The sequence below is a fragment of the Tiliqua scincoides genome, chromosome 2, assembly GCF_035046505.1.
Source record: "Tiliqua scincoides isolate rTilSci1 chromosome 2, rTilSci1.hap2, whole genome shotgun sequence".
Lineage (NCBI taxonomy): Eukaryota > Metazoa > Chordata > Lepidosauria > Squamata > Scincidae > Tiliqua > Tiliqua scincoides.
Genome location: NC_089822.1, coordinates 94,068,038 through 94,093,695, shown reverse-complemented (window position 1 = coordinate 94,093,695; position 25,658 = coordinate 94,068,038). Strand labels below are relative to the sequence as shown.

Sequence of the window (25,658 nt, the reverse complement as noted above, 5' to 3'; positions counted from 1 at the left end):
CTGGAGCTCCTCACAATCACTTCTGGTCTTTACCACACGGAAAAGTTTGGTGTCGTCTGCAAACTTAGCCACTTCACTGCTCAACCCTGTCTCCAGGTCATTTATGAAGAGGTTGAAAAGCACCAGTCCCAGGACAGATCCTTGGGGCACACCACTTTTCACCTCTCTCCATTGTGAAAATTGCCCATTGACACCCACTCTCTGCTTCCTGGCCTCCAACCAGTTCTCAATCCACGAGAGGACCTGTCCTCTAATTCCCTGACTGTGGAGTTTTTTCAGTAGCCTTTGGTGAGGGACCGTGTCAAACGCCTTCTGAAAGTCCAGATATATAATGTCCACGGGTTCTCCCACATCCACATGCCTGTTGACCTTTTCAAAGAATTCTATAAGGTTGGTGAGGCTTACCCTTACAGAAGCCATGCTGACTCTCCCTCAGCAAGGCCAGTTCGTCTATGTGTTTTGAGATCCTATCTTTGATGAGGCATTCCACCATCTTACCCGGTATGGATGTTAGGCTGACTGGCCTATAGTTTCCCGGGTCCCCCCTCTTTCCCTTTTTAAAAATAGGCGTGACATTTGCTATCCTCCAATCTTCTGGCACCGTGGCCGTTTTGAGGGACAAGTTGCATACCTTAGTCAAGAGACCTGCAACTTCATTCTTCAATTCCTTAATAACCCTTGGGTGGATGCCATCAGGGCCCGGTGACTTATTGATCTTTAATTTATCAATGAGGTCTGAAACATCTTCTCTTTTAACCTCTATCTGACTTAACTCCTCGGTTAGGAGGGGCCGTTCAGGCAGCGGTATCTGCCCGAGGTCTTCTGCCGTGAAGACAGATGCAAAGAACTCATTTAATTTCTCTGCCATCTCTAAGTCTCCTTTTATCTCCCCTTTCCCTCCCTCACCATCCAGAGGGCCAACCACTTCTCTGGCGGGTTTCCTGCTTCTAACATATTTGAAGAAGCTTTTATTATTCCCCTTAATGTTGCCGGACATGCGTTCCTCATAGTCTCGCTTGGTCTCCCATATCACCTTCTTACATTTCTTTTGCCACAGTTTATGTTCCTTTTTATTCTCCTCATTAGGGCAAGACTTCCATTTACGGAAGGAAGCTTCCTTGCCCTTCACAGCCTCTCTAACTTGGCTGGTTAGCCATGCGGGCACCCTCCTGGATTTAGTGGAACCCTTCTTTCTTTGCGGTATACACCTCTGCTGGGCCTCTGTTACTGTTGTTTTAAGCAGCCTCCATGCACTCTGGAGAGATTGGATTCTTTTTACCCTCCCTTTCAACCTCCTTCTAACCAGCCTCCTCATTTGAGCGAAGTCCGCCCGTCGGAAGTCAAGGGTTTTTGTTAGAGATTTGCCTGGTATTCTTCCCCCAACGTGCACGTCAAAACGGATCGCAGCATGATCACTGTTCCCCAATGGCTCAGTAACGTTTACATCTCTAACCAGGTCCTGCGTACCGCACAATATTAAATCCAGAGTCACCTGTCCTCTGGTGGGCTCCGTGACTAGCTATCTAAGCCACAGTCATTTAGCACGTCAAGAAATCCGGTTTCCTTATCGTGACCAGAACACAAATTGACCCAGTCAATATGAGGATAATATGAGGCAGTTCATGGCTGATCACAGTCACGTTCTGGCAACTCCTGCGATGCCGCTGGAACCAACCGTTTTGGCCTCTGCCTTTCCATTGGACCATTTCAGTGACGTGGAGAGGGGGGATTTGCTGCATGGGAAACAGTCTATCCTCCACATCTACTTTACCCAGGCTTTACGCACTGGAGAGGACACTCTGTTCCAGAACCACCTTTCAGAGTGCGATACCATAGTCTTTAGAGACTGAAGGGTGCCAACAATGTAATGATGGTAAATGGGACTTACTCCTGGTTAAGTCTGGGTAGGATTGCAGCCTAGAACTGTTAAAAATTTTCCTGCTTGATGATGTCACTTCCAGACAGATTCTGGGTCCTGACAGATTCTCGTTCTAAAATACGGGTCCTGGTGCTAAAAGTTTGAGAACCACTGGTATACATTATTGCAAAAGTGTCAAACTCATTTCATACAGTGGGCCAAATAGCATTCATGATGCCCACTGATGGCTGGAAGTGATGGCATCATCAGGAAGTGACATCATTAAGCAGGTGTTGACCAGAAATAAGTACTTTTTTCTCACTTAGGAACTAATTAGCTGCAAATGACAGAAGAGAATATGCAAATTTTGATCATATTTCAAGACATGGGAGAGTCCACACAGACTACCCTTTCAGCAGTGACACCTCAGCATAGCTCAGCAGCAGTAATCAGCTGATGGTGGTACTGGGAGAGCTTGAAGATCAGCTAAAGAGCTTCCCTGGGCCACATCTAGCCCCTGGGCCTTATGTTAGACACCCCTGCATTATTGTATAGATATGTAAACTGCCTTGGGCAGCCAGTAAACAAACATCCTCCTGTAGCACCATTCAATGCATGTTTCCTTAGTACTCAATCCCAATTAATTCAATTTACTCTTTAATAAATATGTTGTGAATTGCACCATCTGACTGCAGTGTTATACATGTTTATGTGAGAATAAATCTCACTGAACTCAATGAGATTTAAGTAAACATACATAGGATTATTGCACTACATGTCTTCCAGTGCAATCCTATGCATGCCTACTCAGAAGTAAGTTCCATTGAGTTCAATGGGGTTTACTCCCAGGAAAGTGTGCATAGAATTGCAGCCTTCATTTCCAATTGTAACCAAGGTTTGTGTAAAATCGTTTGCACACATAACTGCTTCCTCTCTTCTCCTCTGTTGCTTCCCCACTGTCTATATGAGCAGAGACCTATCTACTATCTATAATTTATAGTCACCAAATACGCCTGCGGTACAATAACATGTTAAGTATTTGCATGCACAATATTGTACATAAGAAGAGCCCTGCTGGATCAGGCCAAAGGTCCATCTAGTCCAGCTTCCTTATGTTCCAGCACCCCACCAGATGCCTCAGGGAGCTCACAAGACAAGAGACCTGCATCCTGGTGCACCTGGCATTCTGACATAGCCCATCTTTAAAATCTGGAGGTTGCACAAACTCATCATGACTTGTAGCCTGTGATGAACCTTTCCTCTGGAAATTTGTCCGGTCCCCTTTTAAAGGCCTCCAGGCCAGATGCCATCACCATATCCTGTGGCAAGGAGTTCCATAGGCTAATGACACATTGGGTAAAGAAATATTTTTTTCTTTTGTCTGTCCTAACTCTCCCAACACTCAGTTTCAGTGGATGCCCCCTGGTTCTGGTGTTGGGGGTGAGAGGGGAAAGAACATCCCTCCATCCACTCTATCCATACAAAACAGCTTTAATCCACAGTAGCGAAGAACGTTCTGTATGTCGCGTTTTGTGATCAACCAGCTCAGTGGAGTTTCAGCGCTTCCCATAGAATGTTTCTGACGCAGCTCGTCCTCCGATTGGCAACTGGCTTTAGCATAATGCTGCAGTAATCCTGCAAAGCGAGGACTGCAATCTCGGGCTTTAATGCACTCTTCAAAGGAGAAGCCCAAAGCCATTCCAGAAACCAGATTGTGTGTGAGTGTGTGTGCTGTGTTGTTGTTCTTCAATTTATTTAATTTGCAGGGTTGTTTTTGCCGAGATCTCCTTGCTGGGGACTTCCAGCAAGCGCTGCCTCCACTAAAATGATAGTATATTAATGTAATGAGACTAACTTTCCTTTGCAGGATTCTGGAAGGGGGAAAAAAAATCTACCCCCATCCCTGGCTTCTGTTCTGTTTTCCAAAAAAGGGCTAGGCTATGGGAAAACCTGGAAAGTGGATCCTGACGAATGGGCTCTTCCAGATGGTTTCCCAAATGGATGAGTTTAGCCTAGTCCCTCCTTCATCCACCCCAGATTTCACCCTCATCCAGAAAATCCTGGAGGGGAAAAAATGTACAAACTGAAAGTAAAAAAACAGCCTAGCAACAACAAGAGAGAAAAACAGTTATCTAGGGTGAGTATTTTATTGTTTTTTGGGGGGTAAAGCACTCAGAGATTAATCTCTTGCTTGTAGGATGTTGCAAACCTATGACAGAGCAGCCTGGGGCTGTTGCATGCTTTGAAGGAGACTTGGCATTCTCTGAAGTTTTTTTGGTTTTTTTAAATTTACACTGACGTTACTAAAAGGGCCATTTAGTTCCTTTTAGGAAGCAAAAAGAATAAACAAAAATATCTCAGGGTTCCAAAACGCCTGTCTCTGAGAATGAAGGTTGCCAACTGTTTTACTGGCCCAGCTCATGTGCTCTTAAACAGCAGCCTGATAGGTAATAAAGCACATCCGACTGTTTGATTGTTTCCAGTACCAACAATTTTTTTGCCTGTCAGTGCTGTTCAAGGCGCAAGAGTAGGTCCAGTTTAAAAACAAAACACCTGGCAACTTTTCTTTGAACACAGAAAGCTTCTGGAAACAACTTGCCCTCCCCCTTTAAGAGGGGGAACCATGTACTGTATAATACAGCAATTTTGAACCTTTTTTCAGCTCATGGCACACTGAGAAGGCACTAAAATTGTTTTAAAAACTGTACACCATCAGTTTTTTGACAATTGACAAGGCACACCTCACTGCTGTCAAGGGTTCATATCCCTCAATGGCTCTACTCATAAGTGACCATCCCCCAAACTCCTGCAGCACACCACTGTGCCATGGCACACTGGTTGAAAACCACTGGTATAATACCATAATGTGGTTAACATCAGTGCCAATTTATTTCCTAACAGTGGTTAAGGCAGGAGTGGAAATTTTGCTGCAGGGAGACAGTATATAGGTCTGCATCCCCGCCTTGATTTTCCTATTTCTCCACTCACCAGTAGTCACAGCACATTTTGTTATATACAGGGCTATACTGTATGTACTTTGCTCTTAAAAAAAAAAAAAAGATAGTCAAAACTCTGTCCCAATGTGACATCAATTCTGTTTCCAAGAAAGCAGAATTCTGTGACTTGTATACTTTATTCAAATGATGAAAAATTGCAAATAATATTTATAGAGCAAAGTTTCTTTTTCTGCTGGTCAAGGGGAGAAGTGCATTGCCCACACCCTTTCTCAAGCCTTTCCTTGTAACCATAAGGGCTACAAAGTTGGTCTGTTGGAAAAAATGACAAAAGTCACAGTCTTGCAATACCTTTATTATTAAATAACGAAAATGACACAAAATCTATTTAAGGCGGTAGATGCTGAATTCAGGATGCACCCTGCTCTTGAGTGATTTGGGTTGGTCTCTGTGAAAGTATTACAATTCGAGATGATGGCTTTTGGCTTCCGAAATTAAAATTAGACTGTGTTGCATGGAACGCACATAGCCCTGATAGCTGATTGAAAGGTTGTCCAATTTCCATTAATATTAAGTAAACTTTTTTTCCCCTTGAGAGCATAAAGATCTGTGAAATATGCCTCCAAACTATCTGTTTGATTTAGCTATGATTTATCTATGTGTTTGATTCCAATAAATTCTTGGTTAAAGGATCTGTACTGCTGGTGACAGAAGATCCAATATCCCTTCAAGCTTGGATCCATGCCTTGGATGGCTTCTCTTCCCCATCGTTAGTAGCCATGGAGAAGAAAGGTGACTTAAAGGGAAACCACAGCAGGACCATTTCTGGAAATGGAGCATCCTAAACCATCCGGAACAACCACCAGTGTGTGCTCTGTATGCCTGAAAGTAAGGCATGAATGCATTCAGGAAGAAGAAATTTTGGGCATCCTGCTTCTGCATTATGGCTGTCTTTTTTCTTCTTGTTACTCTTCAGGTATCGGAGATCCTCAGGGTAGGGAGCTGAGAAATGAATACAATTAGAGGTGCAGCTAGCAGGAAGAGAGTCTAGTTGCAATAGGCAGCAGATGGCAAGAAGGAGTTCACTGCCACTTGGAGAACTTCAAAATACAGGTTTATCTCTGGTCCGTTCTCCACATATCCTTTATCTAGGCTCCAGGGGTCTATGGAGGTTCCTCTCTGCTTGCCATTTTATCCACTCAATCCCTCAGTTACTACCCCAACTCTTCAAATACTTATGGCCCCCCCATCCTTATTACAAAAATACAGCCGTACCAGCGATGATAGAAAGGGCATGATGTCTCCCTACGATTGGCAGTAGTGGCTGTGGCTGTGTTGCTCATTCCCAGAGGCCATTGTCAGCCCAGTAGGGGCTGCTCATTGTCCCTGTGCCTGCTCCTGCCCTGCCCCCTCCATTGGGGCTGGCTGGATGTGGTGATCGGCTCCTTGGATACTGGAGCAACGTCACGCTGATGTCAGGACACCACTCCATGGACAAAAGCCTGTGTTGGGGTTTCTATGGATCTTGGGGCATTAATCATAAGGGCTGCATTGGCATAGTGTTGCCTGAAGGGGCTTAGGATGTGGCAGTTGTTGAGCCAGCTTTCGTGGGCTGTTGGCACAGTTCTAAATATGACTGGGCCGTTAGTTAGCCAATCATATGCATTCTAAATCTGCATAAGATTGCACACAAGTCCTGTAAAACAGGATTCTGAAGGAAGAAGCATTCTTTACTTGGTTTTAGTCAATGCATGCACTGTCATAGCAGGTGCAGTCTTAAAGAGGCATTCCTTCCTATGTGAGAATGTAGGAATAACTTTTTAGGGAATCAAGATGTCTTTATTCAGTTAATCTAACCAATTAATAAAGTGTTTGGATAAACTGGGGTGCTACTCATATGAAGCAGTGGTGTAGCTAGAGGGGGTGCAAAGTGCTAAGTTTTGCAGGGCGCTTCACCATGATGTGCAAAGGGCCCCTCCCTCTCCTCTTTGGAGCCATTCTGGGTGGGGGGAGCAAAACAGAAGTGTATACCTCTGGGTGGGGGGAGCAAACCAGAAGTGTATATTCACGGCGCGGTGAAGCACCCTGCAAATCTTAGCACTTTGTACCCCCTTTAGTTACGCCGCTGCTTTATATGAAGTTGCATAAGGGGCACACTCTGAAACTGACAAATAAGAGTTTCACTAGTTGGGGCCAGCTTTTGCCCTTGTATCTGTAGCAGCACCTTGATTATTAGCAGCAATTAGCAAGAGAAGCTTTTTGCAGCGGTTTACCTGCTAACCTCTGGTTATTAAAATGTTTTAAAGACACAGTTGAAGCGTTTGACCAAGAGGTTAACAACCCTAACCACAGCTGATGATTGAGCAGTAGTCCAACTAATCCAACTTCATAAATCACATACGAAAAATAAGGCCACAGTCCTGATATATTTTATTTAACTGCAGTCCCATTCATCACAGGAGAATTACAACATTAGGCAAGCCATTGGCTTCTCCATTGTCAGTTGGTGTTAATAAATGCTGTATTACACAGGAAGGAATGTTCACATTCATTTTCACAAGTCTTTGATGATAATGGATTTTTTTTTTGCTTCTGCAAGGTTATTGTCGAACTTGGCAAGTCTGAAAGCATAATGACAAAAACCTCAGTTTCACAGAGCAGTGAGACCGGAGAGGAAGAACAACAGAAATATGCATATCTGTTTGTAAAGAAACTAGAACTTCCTAGCAACACAAAGAGAATTGTAAGCATGGATAGATACCCTGTTTTGCTGTGGTGGTCTCCACTAACAGGAGAAACTGGGCGACTTGGTCAATGTGGACAAGAAACTTGCTTTTTTACCATTAACCGGACCTATCAGCACCATCCTATGACAAAAGCATTTCTATTCTACGGTAAGGAGCTGCTTTGCTTTATCTTTCAAGAGATGGAGTCATTTCTTCCAATACCTTCTTGAGTTGAAATGGATCATGGCTGCCAGTCTCTGCTGTAGACAATTCAAATATTCAGAAATATTGGACAGAGGTGCAAACATTTCCTTCATTGAGTGGTTGCTACTTGATATTAAGGAAGTAAGGGGGGCAATGGCAATCAGTTCCCCTTGCACAGCAGTGCACATGAGAACCAGTTTCCAGGCAAATGTAGCTTAGGGTGGCAAACACAGCCCTTTCATCTTCATGATAACCCTGTAAAGTGGATTAGATTGAGAGAGAATGACTGACTGAAGACCTCCCAGTGAATTTCATGGCCAATAAGATACATAGAGATGTCAATGTTTCATTGGCCTTGCTCCTATGGGGTTGACTTTTTTTTTTTTTTAAAAAAAAGGTTCCTACACCTGTGCTTTTTCTGACAGCTTGACAGTGAAAAATTAAGCAGATGAAAACTTTGCCTATACTTTCATATCCATGCCAAGAAATGATTGCCCTGCTAAATTGCTGTCTGTTCAAGCTGCAGACAGAGGTATAGATGTAAGCCCCAATTTGCAAGTTTGCAACTCTATAGCTGAATGAGGATTTGAATTCCAACTTCCCCCTCATTCAAGACCACCCAACACTCTAGCTGCTTCCCCTCCCTGGCTCTTCTTGGTAGCTGTCTCCTGCTTCAATAGGTGGTAATAACTGTTGTCCAGTGACAAGAAATCGTTTAAAGCCCAATCCTGGGCTTGGCGCACCGGCTTACCGCCAGTGCACACTGTTGCAAACATGCTGTAAGGCATGTTCGCGGGCTCTACTGCTGGGCGAGCGCCAGTGGTAGCCCAGCGCTGGCTGGCGCTGGGCTACCGCCAGGCAAGCACCCAACCTCTGCCACTTGGTGGTTGCGTGGACCTTCAAGCAGCAAAGAGGTAAGCGGGGGCTTGGGGAGAGGCATTCTGGGGAGGGGGGAGATGGGCTGAGGGTGGGGAGGAGGTGTTCCAGGGAGGTGGGGAGAGGGCAGGGGGAAGCGTGGCGGGGGGAGGGAGCGAAGGAAGCTTGCTGCCCTACACGGAGGCTCTTGATGCACCTCCGACTTTTTGGTTGGCAGTGAATTTAGTAGCCAAATTGAGGGGCTACTCTCTTTACCTGGGGGAAGGGGGCAAAAGTCCTCTTCCCCGGAGGAGCTGTCAGCGGCTGCCCAAAGTGTGCAGGATGTGGCAGCAACCATTTGTAGCACTGCCACAGCTGCGCACCCCTGGCAGCTCAGGATTGGGCTGCCCATCTTCTAGCTGATAGTGGATTAGGATTGCACTGGAGAGAGGCTTGCTATGCAGAAATCAGCATATGAAGCTTTTCACAACATGGACATTTTACATTCGGACTGTAATTGCTAATTGCTGCAAAGCAGACCACAGTTACTGGAACAGCTATAGAGGCAAGCTGAAGAGCTGGCAGTCCTACTGAAGTTTCATGAAAGAAAATGAATGAATACAGAAGGAATCAAAAGCTGACCTAATTTTTGAAGCCAAAAAGAAAGCTAACTTCATGGTAACTATGTTTAGGATTTATACTTTATTCTTAAACATTTCATGATAAGGAATATAAAACCCCAGTGATTTTTGTGAAAGCTTGTTGTTGCTTTTGTACACCCTGATCCTGAATATTTTGACATATTCGCAAATCTGGCCCAGCTTGCTTCTAATTTTCAGTTTGTCCAAGAGCAGCACCCTTTTGCCAATTTGCCTAATCACACCCCTTCCCCAAGTGTAAAAAAGCCCTGTGGATTCAGCAGGGAAGATGAGGGAGGGGCAACTGGAATGACAGTGTATCTGCTCAAATATTAAAACCACCCACACAATTACAGCCTGTAAATGGAAGTAGATCCAACCTTGTCCAATGGACCGTACTTCTATACACAGTGTCTAATACTAGATTAATAGCTTCATTAAAGTCAATGATCATAAAACCAATGATTTGCTCAGGGTGTTCCATACTTGTTAATGATAGAAGCTTTTCCACATCGAATTGGACAGTCTCCAAGTATCACGCAGAGAATTTTCTTTTGCTCACAGATGGACCTTGGGGCTCTAAGCATACATTTTTTTTTTCCTGAAATACAACCAGTGGATTTTAGCTTCTTTACTCCGGGCTTCTGGTTTTCAGTGCTTTGGCACTTTTGGTCATTATAGTTTAAACATTTTTCTCTACAACAATGACGACTAGCAACTTTAAAAAATTTTTTGCTAGCAAACACCTAAAGGACACAAGAAAAGTCACCTCGGGCAGCTGTATCACCAGCATACTGTTCTTCCTAGCCTCAATTGTGTCAATTTCTTCCCATGACAGTTTCTTCCTTAATAATGAAAAGTGAAAATTTCCATCTTATTACGCCCCTTTTCATCATAAAATTAATTCTTCTCCATCTTCTTCTGAAGCATATCATCACTTGCATCCTCAAAGACATATCGTCCAGCTGCTTGGCTAAGATTAATTGTGTCATATAACATCAATCGGTCATCTCAGCACTTTCACCTTGGAAGTATACTTCTAAAAACTTTTTTTTGCATATTCTTTGCCTTCTCCATTAGTCAGCTGAATTCTCTTTCCTTCTTTCTCAGCATGAAGTGCATCCTATTTGTTTCTAAAATCGCCTAAAAACAGGGAATGTCTCATCCAGGATTTATTTATTTTTCACATTTTTATACCACTCTTCCTCCAAGAATCTCTGGGTTCTTTACCTCCTTTTTGTTTTCACAACAATGAGGCCGATAGTGACTGACCCTGAGTAACCCAGGAAACTTTATAATTGAGCAGGGATTTGAACCTGGATCTTCCAGGTCAAAGTCCAACTCCCAAACCACAGTTTACAGTCATTTTCTATATTCAGTATTTCTCTGTGCCTGCATTGCCAGTTTTGCTATGTTGAGTTCTTGCATGCAGTTCTTGAGATCCTAATGAAAAGCTGCAGAGTTAGAATTCTTTTTAAAAGTGAAAAAGCTGGTAGCTTCAAAATTATTGCATTAAAAAAAACCAGCTACTCATGGATGCAGGCCAAAAGCATGAATTAAGAAGAAAAGTAAATAACCACTACTGCATTTTTAATGGCTGAAGATTTTGAATCCATTTTCATGGTTCTTTTGGAGCTGGTGATTTTTGTACTGAATTATTTGGCTATCAATCACAAACTTTTATATGTATCTCCCTTCAAACCTGTGTTAAAATAGTCTTTTCATAATATTTGTCTGAAGAATTTTCCATTTATGTTACAAAATCACATACAATTTCATTGCTTAGAGATTGATCTGAACTTTTGCAATCCAAAGAAACTGTTTTCTTTTTTTAAAATTTTCTTTTCAGAAGCTATGTCATCTTTTCTCTCTGTCAGTGTAAGGTACCTGTTGCAGCATTCTTTTTAAACCTACAAGGTTTTATGAAGTCTATAAAAAATGCAAAACTAGCAGAATCCTCTTAAACCATTTCTGCCCAACATTGCATATATGCAACAGGAACCAAATGTGTACACCTGTGGGCCCGGCAAAATTAATAATGTTTGTGGTTTAACATGCCAATTCCCTAAACAAGTTTGCTCAGAAGTGTGACACTGACGAAGTTGTGTGGCAGTTGGTAAACCATATTTTGCAAATTTCAAGTCCTATGTTTAAGCCATCTTTTGGCTGGCCTTCCCCTTAGTCTTTTCCCAGTACTTTTGGCATCATATACCAAACCAGCACAATCTAGATTTTAAAGCCTGCACTGAACCTGGTTCCTTATCTGCTTGGGTCAGATAGACAGTGGGTGGCAAAACTGTCTATTTTCTGTTGATCATGTTTCTTTAGAATCCAGGTCTCGCAGCCATATAGTAAAATAGGAATAATTGTGGTCTTAAAAACTTTAATTTTCTTGCTTCTTGAAAGGTGCCTATTATTCCACACTGATTTGGTTGAATTTGCATATGTAGCTATTGCTAGGCCAGTTCTTCTCATTATTACCAGGCTGCATGATGTAACTATGGGCGCAATCCTAGGGCTGATGCAAGTCCCTTGTGTCGGCCCAGGAGGGTCGCAAGTGTGCCATAAGGCACGTTTGTGCCTCCTTGAGAGAAAGCTGGGCCGGCGCTCTGAGAAGCGCTGGCCTGCGGAGGCTGTTGAAAGCCTCCGCACCAGTTTCCTCCTTGAGTCTTGCATTAGCCTGACTGAGCTGTCGCAAGGAGAAAAGGCAGACAGGGGGGAGGCTGGAGGGAAGCGTTCCTGGGCGGGGGAAGGCCAGCAGGCAGTGGGCAGTCCCAGGGTGGGTGGCCGTGGCATGGGAGGCGGGGCTGGGATCTGGCAGCTATGCCAGATCCCAACCCTCATTCCTGGGAAGAATGGAGCAACTCCAAGCCGTTCCGCTCTCCTCGGACGTGCCACCTCAAGAGGTGGCACAAGTCTGAGGGGACCCATGGGGCCAGCGGCCCTTACCCAGGGGTAGCGGGAAAAGTTTCCTCTCACCTCTGGCTGAGCCACTTATGGCCACTATCCTGCGCTGGATACAGTGCAAGCCTCCTGGAGGATTGCGCCCTATACCTCCAAAGTAGATAAAACTATCTACTTCTATAATGGGTTCTCCACCAAGTGTAATTTTACTGCTAAGTAGTTTTTTGTTTGGTTTTTTAACTGCTTGGTCATAGTTTTATCTATAGTCACAATGGTCTGGCTTCTTAGCAAGGAAGTTCCACTAAGGCTCCACTGTTATCTCCAAATTGCAGATGGGAATGTTGAGGCTGAGAGTGAATGGCTTATCTAAAGCCACTTAATGAATTCACCTCAGGGTGACATTTGACCCAGTGGAGTTCTACTTTCCAGCTCAGTCTCTTAGCTGCTACGTAACAGCAGCCCTCAAGAAAGATGTGTGACCCAGCCGAGGCCTCCCTAGTTGGAAGTGTGGTGACCGTTGCTTGGCAGTTTGTGAATGTGGTTTGGCTTGGGAGTCGCATTAAGAGTCCTTACACTTTAATATGTACCATTATATCGCTGGAAGCAAGTCTTGTTGACCTCAGTTAGACGCACAGCTTGCTCCTATGCACATTTACTAAAAAATATGTTCAACTGAGTTTTGTGGGACTTGCTCCACCCAGTTCTCATGTTAGTGATATTTGGCATCACTAACATTTTGAAGGGGGAAAAAACACACACACACCCCATTGTTCTCTGCCACATCCATGCTGTGCTTTGGTTCCATGCCACCTCAGTAATGTGTTAAATGCTGGAGTTTGTGGAGTTGCACTGATCATCAGCGTAACTCCCATGATTCAGATATTTTGTGTGTGGGACTGAAGGATAGGAGAGCATTTGTCAGATGCAAGGGAAGGCTCCAGGATTCAGGTATCTTGTTGTCTTGTGTGCTCCCGGAGGCATCTGGTAGGCCACTGTGAGATACAGGCAGCTGGACTAGATGGGCCTATGGCCTGATCCAGCAGGGCTCTTCTTATGTTCTTATATTTTTTTTTGGCATCTACCACACTGCTCGTAACATTATAGTCATACTATTCTAACCAGTATGGCCAGATTGAATTACATTTTTTAGATTTCTTCTTGATTATAAAACAGATAACTAAGCATTTTTTTTAAACACAAAACAAAATGTCTAGGTACTGACTTCAATATAGATGGATTACCTCTTCCTCGTAAGGACCACCATGACTGGGCTCTTTTCCATGAAGAGTCGCCCAAAAACAATTACAAGCTCTTTCAGAGACCTGCCATCACCTTATTCAACCACACGGCAACTTTCAGCCGCCACTCACACCTACCGCTTACCACCCAGTACCTTGAAAGTATCGAGGCCTTAAAGTCACTGAGGCACACAATTTCCTTGCAGAAAAAGAACAGCTTGAGAAAAAAGCTTGCGCCACTTGTCTATGTGCAGTCTGATTGTGATCCTCCCTCTGACCGCGACAGCTACGTGAAGGAGCTGATGGCCTACATTGAGGTAGACTCCTACGGAGCTTGCTTGCACAACAGAGACCTTCCTGAGCATATCAAAAACCCAGCCTCCATGGACAGCGAGAACTTCTACCAGATCCTTGCTCAGTATAAATTTGCCCTTGCTTTTGAGAATGCAGTCTGTGAGGATTATATCACTGAAAAGCTCTGGAGGCCGCTGACACTTGGAGTTGTACCGGTTTATTATGGTTCTCCCAGCATTGCAGACTGGCTTCCGAGCAATAAGAGTGCCATTTTGGTGACAGGATTTGCCCACCCAAAGGATCTGGCACAGTACATCAGAGCTTTGGATAGCGATGACAGGGAATATGAGACCTACCTGGACTGGAAACTGAAAGGCGACATCTCCAATGAACGCCTGCTTGCTGCTATCAAGGAACGCACTTGGGGAGTGCAGGATATCATGAAGGACAATTACATAGATGCATTTGAGTGCATGGTCTGCACCAAAGTGTGGGAGAATATCAGAAGACAAGTGAAGGTAATTATTATTAGTTATATTTCTAACCTGCTCTAAGAGTAGATTCCTGTGGGCTGGGCACTTTTCATTGCTTGTCCTCTGCTAGGAGTTTATGCATAGACATGAAGCCACTTTGGCTCTCTTGCTCCTGTGCTGATCCCTCCCTGCACTTGGCGAATCCTACTTCATATGTCTCCCTACTCCAGCAGTACCTGGTAGCCACCACCATCTCCTTTCTACTGCCCTGGACTCTCTGCCACAGAGGAAGCTAAGGTCACTTTGGCTTTGCAAAAGGCTTCAGGGAGAACTCAAGACTCTACTGCCTAAATTCCCCCATACTCCTCCTCCCTTCTTGCGGCCAGATCAATAGAGTTTCTACCCTTCAGTCAAAACTAGATGGGCAGCCCAATGCTATTCAGTGCTGGTGCAGTGGGGCTGCATGGCCCGTGCCATGTCCAGTGCTGAAATTGGGCAGGCCGGTGATCATCTTGAATAAGGGAACTTTTCTGCCCTTACCCCGGATTGAGCACCAGCCTGCCCAAAGGTGGTACTCTGATCTGTCCCAGCAAAGTCGCTGACACCAGTCTGAGAAGCTCCGGGTAGGGCTTTCAGACCGGATACGGGGGTTAGGATACAGCGGATGCCTCCTCAGTTGATCCCACCCCCTCCTGGGTTTGAACTGCCCCTCCCTGCTGTCCCCCTGCCCCCAAAACCCACTCCCTGCCACTATTCTATCCTCCACTGCCTGGCACAGCACTTACTTGTCCCAGCACGCATCAGGCTGGATTCAGGCGGGATGGTGCAGGCCTTCCTGCCAGTGCAAGTTATCACAAATGTGCTTTGTAGCATGTTTGCTCCAGCTAGCACAGTGCAGCACCACAATAGCATTGGGCCATTAGGCGAGGTGTTGCAACTCTCCACTTAAATAACCCACACTTCACATAAGAAGGTTAAGAAATTTGTTTAAGAAAATAGTGAGAGGATTCATGGCCTCCAGATAAAGCAATTAGTTGGGTACATTAAGCTCATGACACATGGCAAGAAAGAAAGAAATCTAGCTAAAACCAAGCACTACTTGCATACTTAAGGTTCAGCAAATTGGAGGTTTAGCAAAAAAAGACAGACAGCATCTTCCCTGAATTCACATGGGTTGGAATGGAGATGTTAGCCAGCAGCATCTCTGTCCCATTTTAGCTGGTGAGGCTCAAGACCCTTGCTTACCTGGATCTTTTTATACTTATGCCAGCCAATCATAAACTGAATGATGCAATATGCTGAGTCAGGCTCTTGGCACAAGATGCTGTACAGGTGTCCAGCTAGATGATCTTGATTGAAACCCTAGAATCCATTGCATGCCTTGTGGCATATTTCAGAGAAGCACATAGCTGCAAAATTGCTGGGCTAATCTCTGGTGCCTTAGAGACAGGTCAGGAGAATAAACTTGCTCTGTTGTTTAGAAAATTGTTGGGCAGAAAATTACAGTGACAGCCCAAATACCTTTGACATATGATCCTAACTCAGGAGACAGATCCCCCTAATTTGGATGAAATCTGCTCCACATTCCACTTCCCCCATTGCTTTCTCTTCCACAGGGTGTGCTCACATGAAAGAGTCAGTCCAAAGGTGAAGATGCCATGTAAATTATCATTTCAAAGGCACTCTGAATTCTTAGAGTTCCACTTCACACTTACCAGTCCTCCAATTTTTCTTCCCTCCCCTTTTAATTTAGCCGCCCTGTAAGGTAGGGTAGTGCTGATGTGCCATTGAGCTGTGAAGTGACATCTTGACAGAAGTGGTGCTGCTGGAAGGGCTGCCTGCAAGATAATTGGGCTCTCCCAGCATAATTGGGTATTTCCATATCTTGAAAATATGATCAAGATTTGCATATTTTCTCTTCTGTCATTTGCAGCTGATGAGTTCCTACTTGAGAACAAAGTGCTTACTTCTGGCCATCATCTGCTTAATGATGTCACTTTCTGTTTAATTATGTCACTTCTGGCCCTCAGCAGGAGTTATTCGGCTCACTATATGAAACAAGTTTTTTTTCCATATAGTCTAATGTTGGTCTAATGCTTTTATACTAGTTCTTACAGATGCACTTAATGCAGCTTCATAAGATTACAACATGCATTCAAGATTAAAACAGATGCATTTTGATTCAGATCTTTCTTGAGAGCATTGCTGGCAACAATTCATACACGTTTGATCGAAGGCATATTTTGACCTTTTGAAGCTGGACTGAGTGACTCTGTAAATATATAGTATAACTTTATTAACATGACCTTGTGGTTTCTCTATTAAAACGTGGATTGCATTTATACAGCCATCTCTTCTTATCTGCTGGGGTTAAGTTGCTGAAAAACCCGGCGGGTTCAGAAACAATGGTTACCAAATCATTAATCCTATGGGATTAATAGGATTCGGTTCCTGTAATGCTATACATTCTAGAATATGGGGTATAAAATACAGTTATAAAAAGTGTATCGTTGACTAATGTGTCCTACATTTGAGCGAACCCTCTTCCTCTCATGCTTCCAATTTAGCAGCAAACTGTTAATGCCTGTGGGCCCAATCCTATCCAACTTTCCAGCACTGGTGCAGCTGCAATGCAGCCCCGAGGTAAGGGAACAAAACATTCCCTTATCTTGAGGAGGCCTCTGTGACTGCCTCCCCACCACAGAATGCAGCACACACCCCATTGGCACAGCTGCACCAGCACTGGAAAACTGAATATGATTGGGCCCTGTGGCTCTGCAAAGCATTTTGGGGTGTTACTTGGATGTACAAGGCATTCTGGCATGCTGCAAGTACTTCACTGGCTGCAGAGTGGCTGCAGATAGTGACTGCAAGCTGCCACCATCCCACCAACTAAGCTGCCAAAACCCTGGCGGGCTGCCACCTCTGCCTCCCTTCTGGAGACCCAAGGAGGCAGCACACACCCTCCCCAAGCCTCTGAAGGCCTCATAAATGACTTGGAGGACCAAAAACATCACTTCTGTTTTCACAGAGGAAACCAGACGTGACATTTTTTTATGTCCTGGGAAGGCATTCTGAGGGTTGGGAAAGTCCTCTGTGAAACCAGAAGTTATGCTTTTCGGCCCTCTGAGGTCTTTACCAAGCCTTTGGAGGGTCGGGAAGGTAGTGCGCTGCTTCCCCTGCCCTCAGAATGCCTCTAGGATCCAAGTGCCTGAGTGTTGCAAGGGGGGGGTGTGCTGCAGTGGGGGGATGGATAGCGTGGCGGCGCCATTCCCCAGCCTGGCGCCTTGGGCATTTGTCCCCTTTGCCCCCCCAGGTATACTGCAGCTCTGAAATATGTAGCTGGCATAAAAAGAAATAATGTTCTAAAAATAGGCAGAGCCAGCTCATCCATGCAGTTGACTGAGGCAGCCTCTTCAGAAAGCACATTGGTGGGAGGTGCCCATCTCCATCTGCCTACTTTTCTCCACAGCTCCTCCCACTTGCTGAACTGGAAACAGAAGAGAGGGGCACTCTAGCCCACCACTCTCCTCCACACTTTCTCTTCTGCTTCATTTCTCTCTTCCTTTTCCAGTGGAGGGAGCGGAGGAGTAAAGCTGGCACATTACCAGGTAAAGGAAAACAGCATTTAGAACACTCCCTGAGGTGCCTGAAAATATGTATTTATTATCCTTCCACTCTTACGTGAAACTATTAGTACCCCTCATCCATGTTACTGATCACATCTGCACCTGCTTAGCTTCTTCAGCTCAGCTCTGCCAGGTAATCCTGACCATTCTCTGGGTCCAGGGGAAGAAGTAAAAGCAGCCCCCCCCCACTGTGGGTTGAAGTTTAATGTGTGTCCCAGACATGAAAGGTTAAAAATTACTGCCTTGGTGGAAGAAACTGTACATTACATTCCCACATCTTAAGTACTTCACGGTGGTTAATAAAACTCATATTGTGTGTCTCTGTCTTTTGCCAGGGAATGTTACCAAGAAGGTGGAATGCAGAAGCGAGCCACTTGAGCTGCCCCAGGCCTGAAGCATTTGTTTTCTCATCTCTAAAGCCACACAGATCAGCTCTGCAGGAGATGTGGATACCGAGCTTCGAGCAGTCCAAGAGAGAAGCTCATGCACTGAGGAAGCTGGTAGAAAGGAACAGAAATTTCACCACTCAGGAATTTTGGACTCTGGTGTTCAGAGAATAGTTTTCAACAACAATGAGCTGTTGACAGGAACTAGGAAAAAGAAAAGAAAAAGAAAAGGTTCCATAAAAGAGCCTGCAATAGAAACTTGTTAGTAGATTGCCTTAATGATTTAGGAAGCAATTTTAATAACTGGGCATCAAATGAGAAAACATAGTTGTCACGGTCAAGGGAGGGGCTGACAACAGCTGATCCAGGGTGGTAGTGCCTAGTGGTTAGCACGTTCACTCCCTTCCTGCTCCCCTCATTGGACTTGTAGCTGAAAGGGAAAAACCTTGGTACAATGAATCTGCTTTCTACAGCCCAGGGAATCAGGCTAGTGAGAGGGGCTTCCTGTGTAAAATCTTCCTTCTAGAGAAATACTGAACCCCAGGGGTTCCTATCAAAATCATTCTCATAGTTCCACCTGCAGAGCAAGGAGACAATCTGTTGTACTCCCCATACTAAGAACCAGGAAGCCTCAAGGTTAAAATATAAAAGGTTTATTGCAAGTCTAATAAAAGAAAAAGGGTTAACAGAACCAATGGACAAGAGTAGTTTGGCAAGAAAAACAGTTATTAACCCAATAATAGTAGTTGCCAGCGGAGCCACTAAGGAATCTTGCTCTTGTGCTTTACATCAGAGCAACTGCAAGTCCCTGGGAATTTTGTATAAGCTTTGCACATGCAGCTGAAATTACAAATGTAAAACACAAACTCTGACAACTCTCTACTTAAACTGGTCCCCTGTCTATTTCACCTTGACCATGGGGCCTCCATTGCAAGTGGCTGGTGGTTTTTCTGATGCGTAGCTCCCTGGCAGAGCTCTGGACTGCTGGTGGAAGAGAGGGAGGAATTTGGGGATTTGTCTTCTGCCTTGGCTGGAATGATGTCATCAGTCTCCCTGTCTGGAGGAGTGCTAGGTACCCGGTCACTCCATTCCATCACCTTGGAACTAGATAAACCATTTTGGGCGCAATCCTAACCCCTTACATCAGTGCTTTCTGGCACTGACATAAGGGCAGTGCAGCTCTGAGGTAAGGGACCAAACATTCCCTTACTTTGAGGAGGCCTCCCTGAGTGACACCCAACTGCAGGATGCAGCACATGTCCCATTGGCACCACTGTGCCAGTGCTGGAAAGCACTGACATAAGGGGTTAGGATTGCACCCTTAGTTAAGCAGCCTTGCTTCTCTGAGTCTATTGCCAGGGCCGTCTGGCAATGACTTTCTGTAATTTGCATCCAAGCTGCTGGGGAGGGGGTGAAAATGCCCCAAACCATGAAGAAACCTGCAGAGAAAGGAACAGGGAACACAGGAAAATTCTGGGATTCATCACAGTAGCATTCTGTAATGGACACTAATATTCAGTAATGTCTGTACTGTTTTCTTCCAGATTGGTTGTTCTTTGGCTCTGCAGCTGCTTTCAGGCCAAGTCGGATGACTCTAGTAATTCAACTTCTTGACAAGTTTCTAAACCACAGAAGTCACAGATCTCCCAAGGGGACTGTGAATCGCTTATGATGTCATTAGCAAGCATGTCAGGAAACTGAATTATGGGGCCAGAAGTCATAAGAACATAAGAGCAGCCTTTCTAGCTCAGACCAGAGGTCTGCCTAATGGGTCCAGCATTTCCAGTGGCCAACTTCTGGAAAGCTCACAAGGTGGACATGCAGGGAGTCTCCATCTTGAAGTACTGCTTCCCAGCAGCTCTCATTCAGAGCTATTTTGGCTCAGAAGCTGGAGGGAGCACAGAGCTATCAGGATTAGTAACTTTGGATAGACTTACACAGATTCAAACTGGCACCAGGGTGACTGTAGAGGTCATGGCCGTCTCACTAGAAAAGTTATGTAGAAGAATGTTTTAGAAAGAAAAGGCCTCAAGGAAAGGCTGATTCAAGATAGTGGAGCTGTTTCCATGTGCCAGGTTCCCATGCTATTCTGGTAACTTTTGTAAAGAACTACCATGTAGCTTAGATGAGTAACATGTTCGTTTTCCACCAGTATTGCTGGCCTAGGGAGGAGGGGGTAGGCCCAGGTATGGGATAGAGTGTTACATCTCCTGATCTACATACAATTTTTTACAGATATTCCCTGAGCAGCATGGATACAGAAACAATACACTCAAATAATGTATTGTTTCCTAGAAGAAGGAATAAGGATTGACTGGGCAGAGGCACACGTAGATAAGATCACCAACATTTTCTTCTGGCAGGATTCCTGAGCCTTCAACACATGCCCATTGCAAACAATCTGGGACTTGGTTACCTCAGGGTCAGGGGTATCCAGGACTGGGAGTGCTGAAGCTCCAGAGCCTTCTTCACACAGAGAACAGAGTAGGGTTGTGGAATATAGGTCCATGATCGTCCAGCATCATGAGGTCTCTGAATTGCCCAGACCAGGTATAAATAGAAGAAGCTTGAGTTTCCACCATTGCCTTGTCAACAGAACAGAAGCTTCTGCTTGTTGCACCCTGAAACAAATCAAAGCTCCAGCTCTTGATTGCAGCGCTGGAGAGTACACACTACAGTTGTATACAGCCTGGCCCATGATGAGCAGAAACACAACAGGTGAAGGCTTTCCTGGGACACAGTAAGCAGTGAGGGTTTTTTTCTCACCTGCTGAATTTCTGCTTGTCAGCTGGCTGTGAAAAGCACAGGAGCCTTGACAGAATACAGCTAGAAACAGAATGCATTCAGTTGCTTCCTATTACATGCTCCTATTATTACAGATGGAGTGAAGGCCACTTACAAGCACGTGTCTTTGCAGCACCAAGGCCTTCTGGGTTTGGATTCCAGAAGACTGGTGCATGATCAAAGCTTGTTGCTTTTGATGGTGTATTGTATGTGGCAAGCTGTTGCAATGACAGGCTCTTGAGTGGGTTCTATAGCAGTACTCGTTCAGGTCTGATCTCTGAGACCAGACACCCCAGACAGGTGGGATAGATCTGAATGCTTCTGGTGCTCAGCATGTTTGTGCATCATCAGTCCCCTTGGCATCAGCAGATCAAGGTGAAATTTGGCTGGCTAAAATTTCCTGATGCTGAACGAGAATGTAAAATACATTAGTACTTGGCACGTCCAGATGCAGACTTAAAGTAAAAGTGCTGTTTAAGATTTACCTACCATCCAGTATTAAAAAATGGAAAACGGAAAGATAGATGCTCTACTCCAAGCCCTTGGGGACCTCACTCCCCCCCCCCAGCAGAATAGTTGTCTCTATCCCAAGATTTATTGAATTGTACTTCTCCCATTAATCCAGGCCTATGCAACTTTTGACTTACCAAGTGAGGCACAGCCCACCAACCTTGTTTGGCAGACAACTTGTGGCTTGCTAAACCACCTGTTTTGCTGCCTTCGGCTGTAAAAAAAAATTTGTGTGTGCCTGCAGGCCTGCACTAATGCAAGTGAAAGGCTGCAGGACAATGATTACAAACAGAAGTCATCCTAGTCAGCTTAACAACCCAAGATTTGCTTCCCAATCTGTACTGTTCACTAAGACTGCATTAACTGGATACCACACAATGTACCTTGTACGGCTTTGGTCAGCAACCTGATTTCTTGGAGGACCACTCTGGGAATGGAATTAAGGGTGGGGGACCAAGGCCCTTCCCAGCAGCTTCTTGGCAAGCCTTGTTTTCATATATGCCTTTCCCTTTGTCTGCCTCTTCTCACACTGCTTTAATAACGCTGGGGCCATATAATGGGGATGAAATCTGGCCCAGAGGCCTCCAGATGCTAATCCTTTCTCCATACTTATATACTGTCTCTGAGGACAGTATATCCAGAGTTATGTACATGCAAATCCTTGGTCAGCCTTGGATGCTGCAAGAAAAGACACAGGGTCCAATCCTATTCAACTTTCCTGCACCGGTGCAGCCACATTGCCGCCCCAAGGTAAGGGAACAAATGTTTCCATACTTTGAGGAGGCCTCTGGGATTGCTGCCCCAATGCAGGAAGCAGTACATACCCCATAGACACAGCAGCACTGGCACTGGAAAATTGGATAGGATTGGGGCCACAGCTGATTACCAGGACTGATTTATCTAAGCATTGGAAAAGTACTTTTCCTAATCATCCGATAACTGTTTAATGCTAAAATCCACCAACACTTAAAACCAAAGGGCCAGCAACCCAATTCTAAGTATGGTTTCTCAGAAATAAATTCCACTTTTCTTTGGGGTTACTCTTCTGTAAATGTGCATAGGACTGCAGCCTCCAATACAGGAGTGGGCAACCTTTCAACTTTGGGGATTGTGGACCTTTAACAATTGTGTAGGAGAGAGAATTTCAGCAGGTACAGCTTGACATCTATGAGATGACAAGCTGCACCTGCTGAAATGCCCACCCCTGCTCTAATACTATGAATGTCTATTTAGAAGCAAGTCTTGCTTTGTTCAGAAGGGTTTACGTCAAGTAAGTATGCAAATAATGCATATTTGGGAATAAGACCTGCTGAAATCAGCAGTTCTAAAACACAGTTATTAGTAGCTAAAGTTAGGCATATTTAAACCATTGAAATAAATGGATTTGCATGCATCTAATTCTGCATAGAATTGGGCTACAAGAAGTAAGTTCTATTGTATTTGATTTTCAGTCAATATGAGTAACATCAGGCTGGAAGCATCTTAAATGCAAGCATGCTGATTTAAGTGGTTTCAGGACTGTGGCCTAAAGGTATAATCCTCATAAGTCATAGTTTGCTAACCTTAATCATGGTGATTCTGATTAGTGGTCTAGTTTCTTCATTCTTCACATTCAACCTCCATGACATCAGGTGGGAGTGAGTTCCATAAGCCAGTAACAACTTACATTATAATTCTTTTTTAAAAATGTTTCAGTTTTTCAGAGTTGTTGGGTGCCCTGTTTATCAGGAATACCTGACTGGAAAGCTTTTAAAACCAGTTTTAAAAAAAAAGCTTTTCAAAATTGTGTTATTTATTTAAAAAAATCTGTTAATTGCCTTTCTGCTGGAAAGACCGTACTGCTCAGTGAAAGAACTAATGTAATGGGGTTTTCCCAGAAAAATGTTATAGTTGAAAGAACAGAGAGCAAGTAGGTGACACATTTGCATGTGTGTTTTGTTTTCCTCTAAGACAGTGGTTCTCAAACTTTTAGCACCAGGACCCACTTTTTAAAATGAGAATCTGTCAGGACTCACCAGAACTGATGATATGACCAGAAGTGACATAATCAAGCAGGAAGAATCCTAGGCTGCAATCCTACCCACACTTACCCCGGAGTAAGTCCCATTTACTATCATTGTTAAAAGCTTATATTTAGTAGTCTGTTAAAAGTACAGATGTATGATATTTCCCCAAATGCAGTCACATATCATGGTAGCATCAAGTCTAATATATTAAATATAAAATATTGAAATGAATGGGGACCCACCTGAAATTGGCTTGTGACCCACCTAGTGGAGCCCAACCCACAGTTTGAGAAACATGGCTCTAGGGTTTTGGTAATGTTTTCTAGGATCACAACAGCCATGGGCTGCATCCTGTATACACATGGGCTGTTCAGATCCTCCTTTCTTATGGCCAGCCCTTGTACATCCTCCACTCAAAACTGCAGTTGCAGGCTGGGAGTTGCAGTTGCAGTTTTGGTGGTGTTTAAAGTGGCACAAGATAATTCACTGAGGATGAACAAATGAACTCCTTCCTCCTTGTGTTGTATACACAGCAGCACTTTCCACATGCTTATTTGCCTCTTTGGATCCTGGCTGTTGAATCTATGAAGACACATAATTGAATTCCTAAAATTATTCTGAACAGAAGCTATATAGACCATCTGCCATAGCAGACTTTTTGTAACTGTGGGTATTTTTATGGGGTATTTCCCTTTCTTTACTACATTTTTTGTGGCATCAACTTCCCCTGCACCTTTCCCCTGAAGTACAACCCTCTTGGACTTCTATCTGACTCTTTCCTGGCATCCTACAGACTCATTGATCTGGTGTTTCTTGATGATCTCTTCATATTGAACCTGGGCTTTGACATTTCACAGAAACTCAAAAACAATCTGGCAAACATAATGCTTAGCAAAAGGTCTCACAGTCAGTCCAATTAAAGTGAAAGGTGAAATCTTTGGGCAAGCTAAAATCCTTCTGAGAGAAGACAATCCTCTTGTGATTGCAAAAACAAACTAAATAAAGGGACTGTAAAATGTAACACTGAAAGATAACTAATTCAGTGGTAGATTTTATGTCTTTAAAAAAAATGATCAATTTCTTTTAGGCCCAAATCCTAACCAACTTTTCAGCACTGGCATAGCTGTGCCAATGGGGCATGTGCTACATCCTGCAAATGAGTGGCACTCACTGAGCCCTCCTCAAAGGAAGAGAATGTCTGTTCCCTCACCTTGGAGATGCATTGCCCTTATGCTACTGCTGGAAAGTAGGTTAGGATAGTGCCCTACAAGAGGCAGCCCTAATGAACTTTAGTGAATGCTATCCTTCCTTTCCCATTTCTCCCCAGAAAAATAAAAAACAAAATCTGTTGGTTGGTGTGTGTGTTTTGTTCTTTATCTGGGGGCATCAACTAAGACATATTTCTCTCTATATATTTACATGTTCTTACAAACTGCAGGAGCGTAGCTCTTTGCAGGGCAATTACTCCAGGAGCCAAGCTGTTTGCAGGGTAATTAGCAGCTGATTTTTGAATAGCCTCAGGGCTTGAGACAATTAGTTGTCTGATCTTTCCATCACTTGTGTTTATATTGGAAATTCTGCTCAGCACTTTGCAACCCACCAAAAATCAGGCTGTGAGCCACCAGTAGGTCCCAACCCACAGTTTGGGAAACACTGATCTCATCTGTGTACTGGAAAACTTTCAAATAAAAGCAGGTTTTTCTGAGGGAGGGCAAGTTTCCAATTGCTTACTATTTAAAAAAAAGACTCTCTCCCTCTATTTAATCACACATTGAAATCTGCTCTGAAAGGGGGATGAGCAGTGGCTTTGTGAATGGCACAAAAGCTGGCTAATCTGTATGTTGCACAGTCTGGCTCTGAGAAACAGGGAAGATCCATCACGATTGACCCCAAATCCTGCTAATCAGTGCTGTCTGAATCTCTAAATACCTATAGAAGAACAGGGTCCTCCCCGAGCCTTATCTTTGGATGCAAGTTGTATGTTCAAAAGTGTAGAGGATTGCAGCCTTTGCCTACACGGTTTTCTCATCCTACTGACTGTTCCTCCCAAGGGTGGGACTTTCAGGACAAGGACCTGCCCCATAGTTTGTTCTCTCCAGTTCATATACAAGGCTCTGTGCACAGACATAGAGATGTGGAAAGGGGTCTGCAACGTGTTCAAAGCAAGCCCCTCCCTTGCTTATTACAGCATTCTGTAGT

The 25,658-nt window shown here is 44.3% G+C and overlaps 1 protein-coding gene across 1 annotated transcript; it reads left to right on the top strand.

The window, feature by feature from the left end:
- The first annotated feature begins 5,507 nt into the window (after positions 1-5,507).
- Positions 5,508-24,500, top strand: FUT10 (fucosyltransferase 10). Its single transcript, XM_066615318.1, has 4 exons — positions 5,508-5,788; positions 7,412-7,706; positions 13,354-14,189; positions 18,109-24,500. Exons 1-4 carry the CDS (start codon positions 5,708-5,710, stop codon positions 18,331-18,333), a joined length of 1,437 nt encoding a protein of 478 aa, XP_066471415.1. The 5' UTR covers positions 5,508-5,707; the 3' UTR covers positions 18,334-24,500.
- The last annotated feature ends 1,158 nt before the right edge of the window (positions 24,501-25,658 follow it).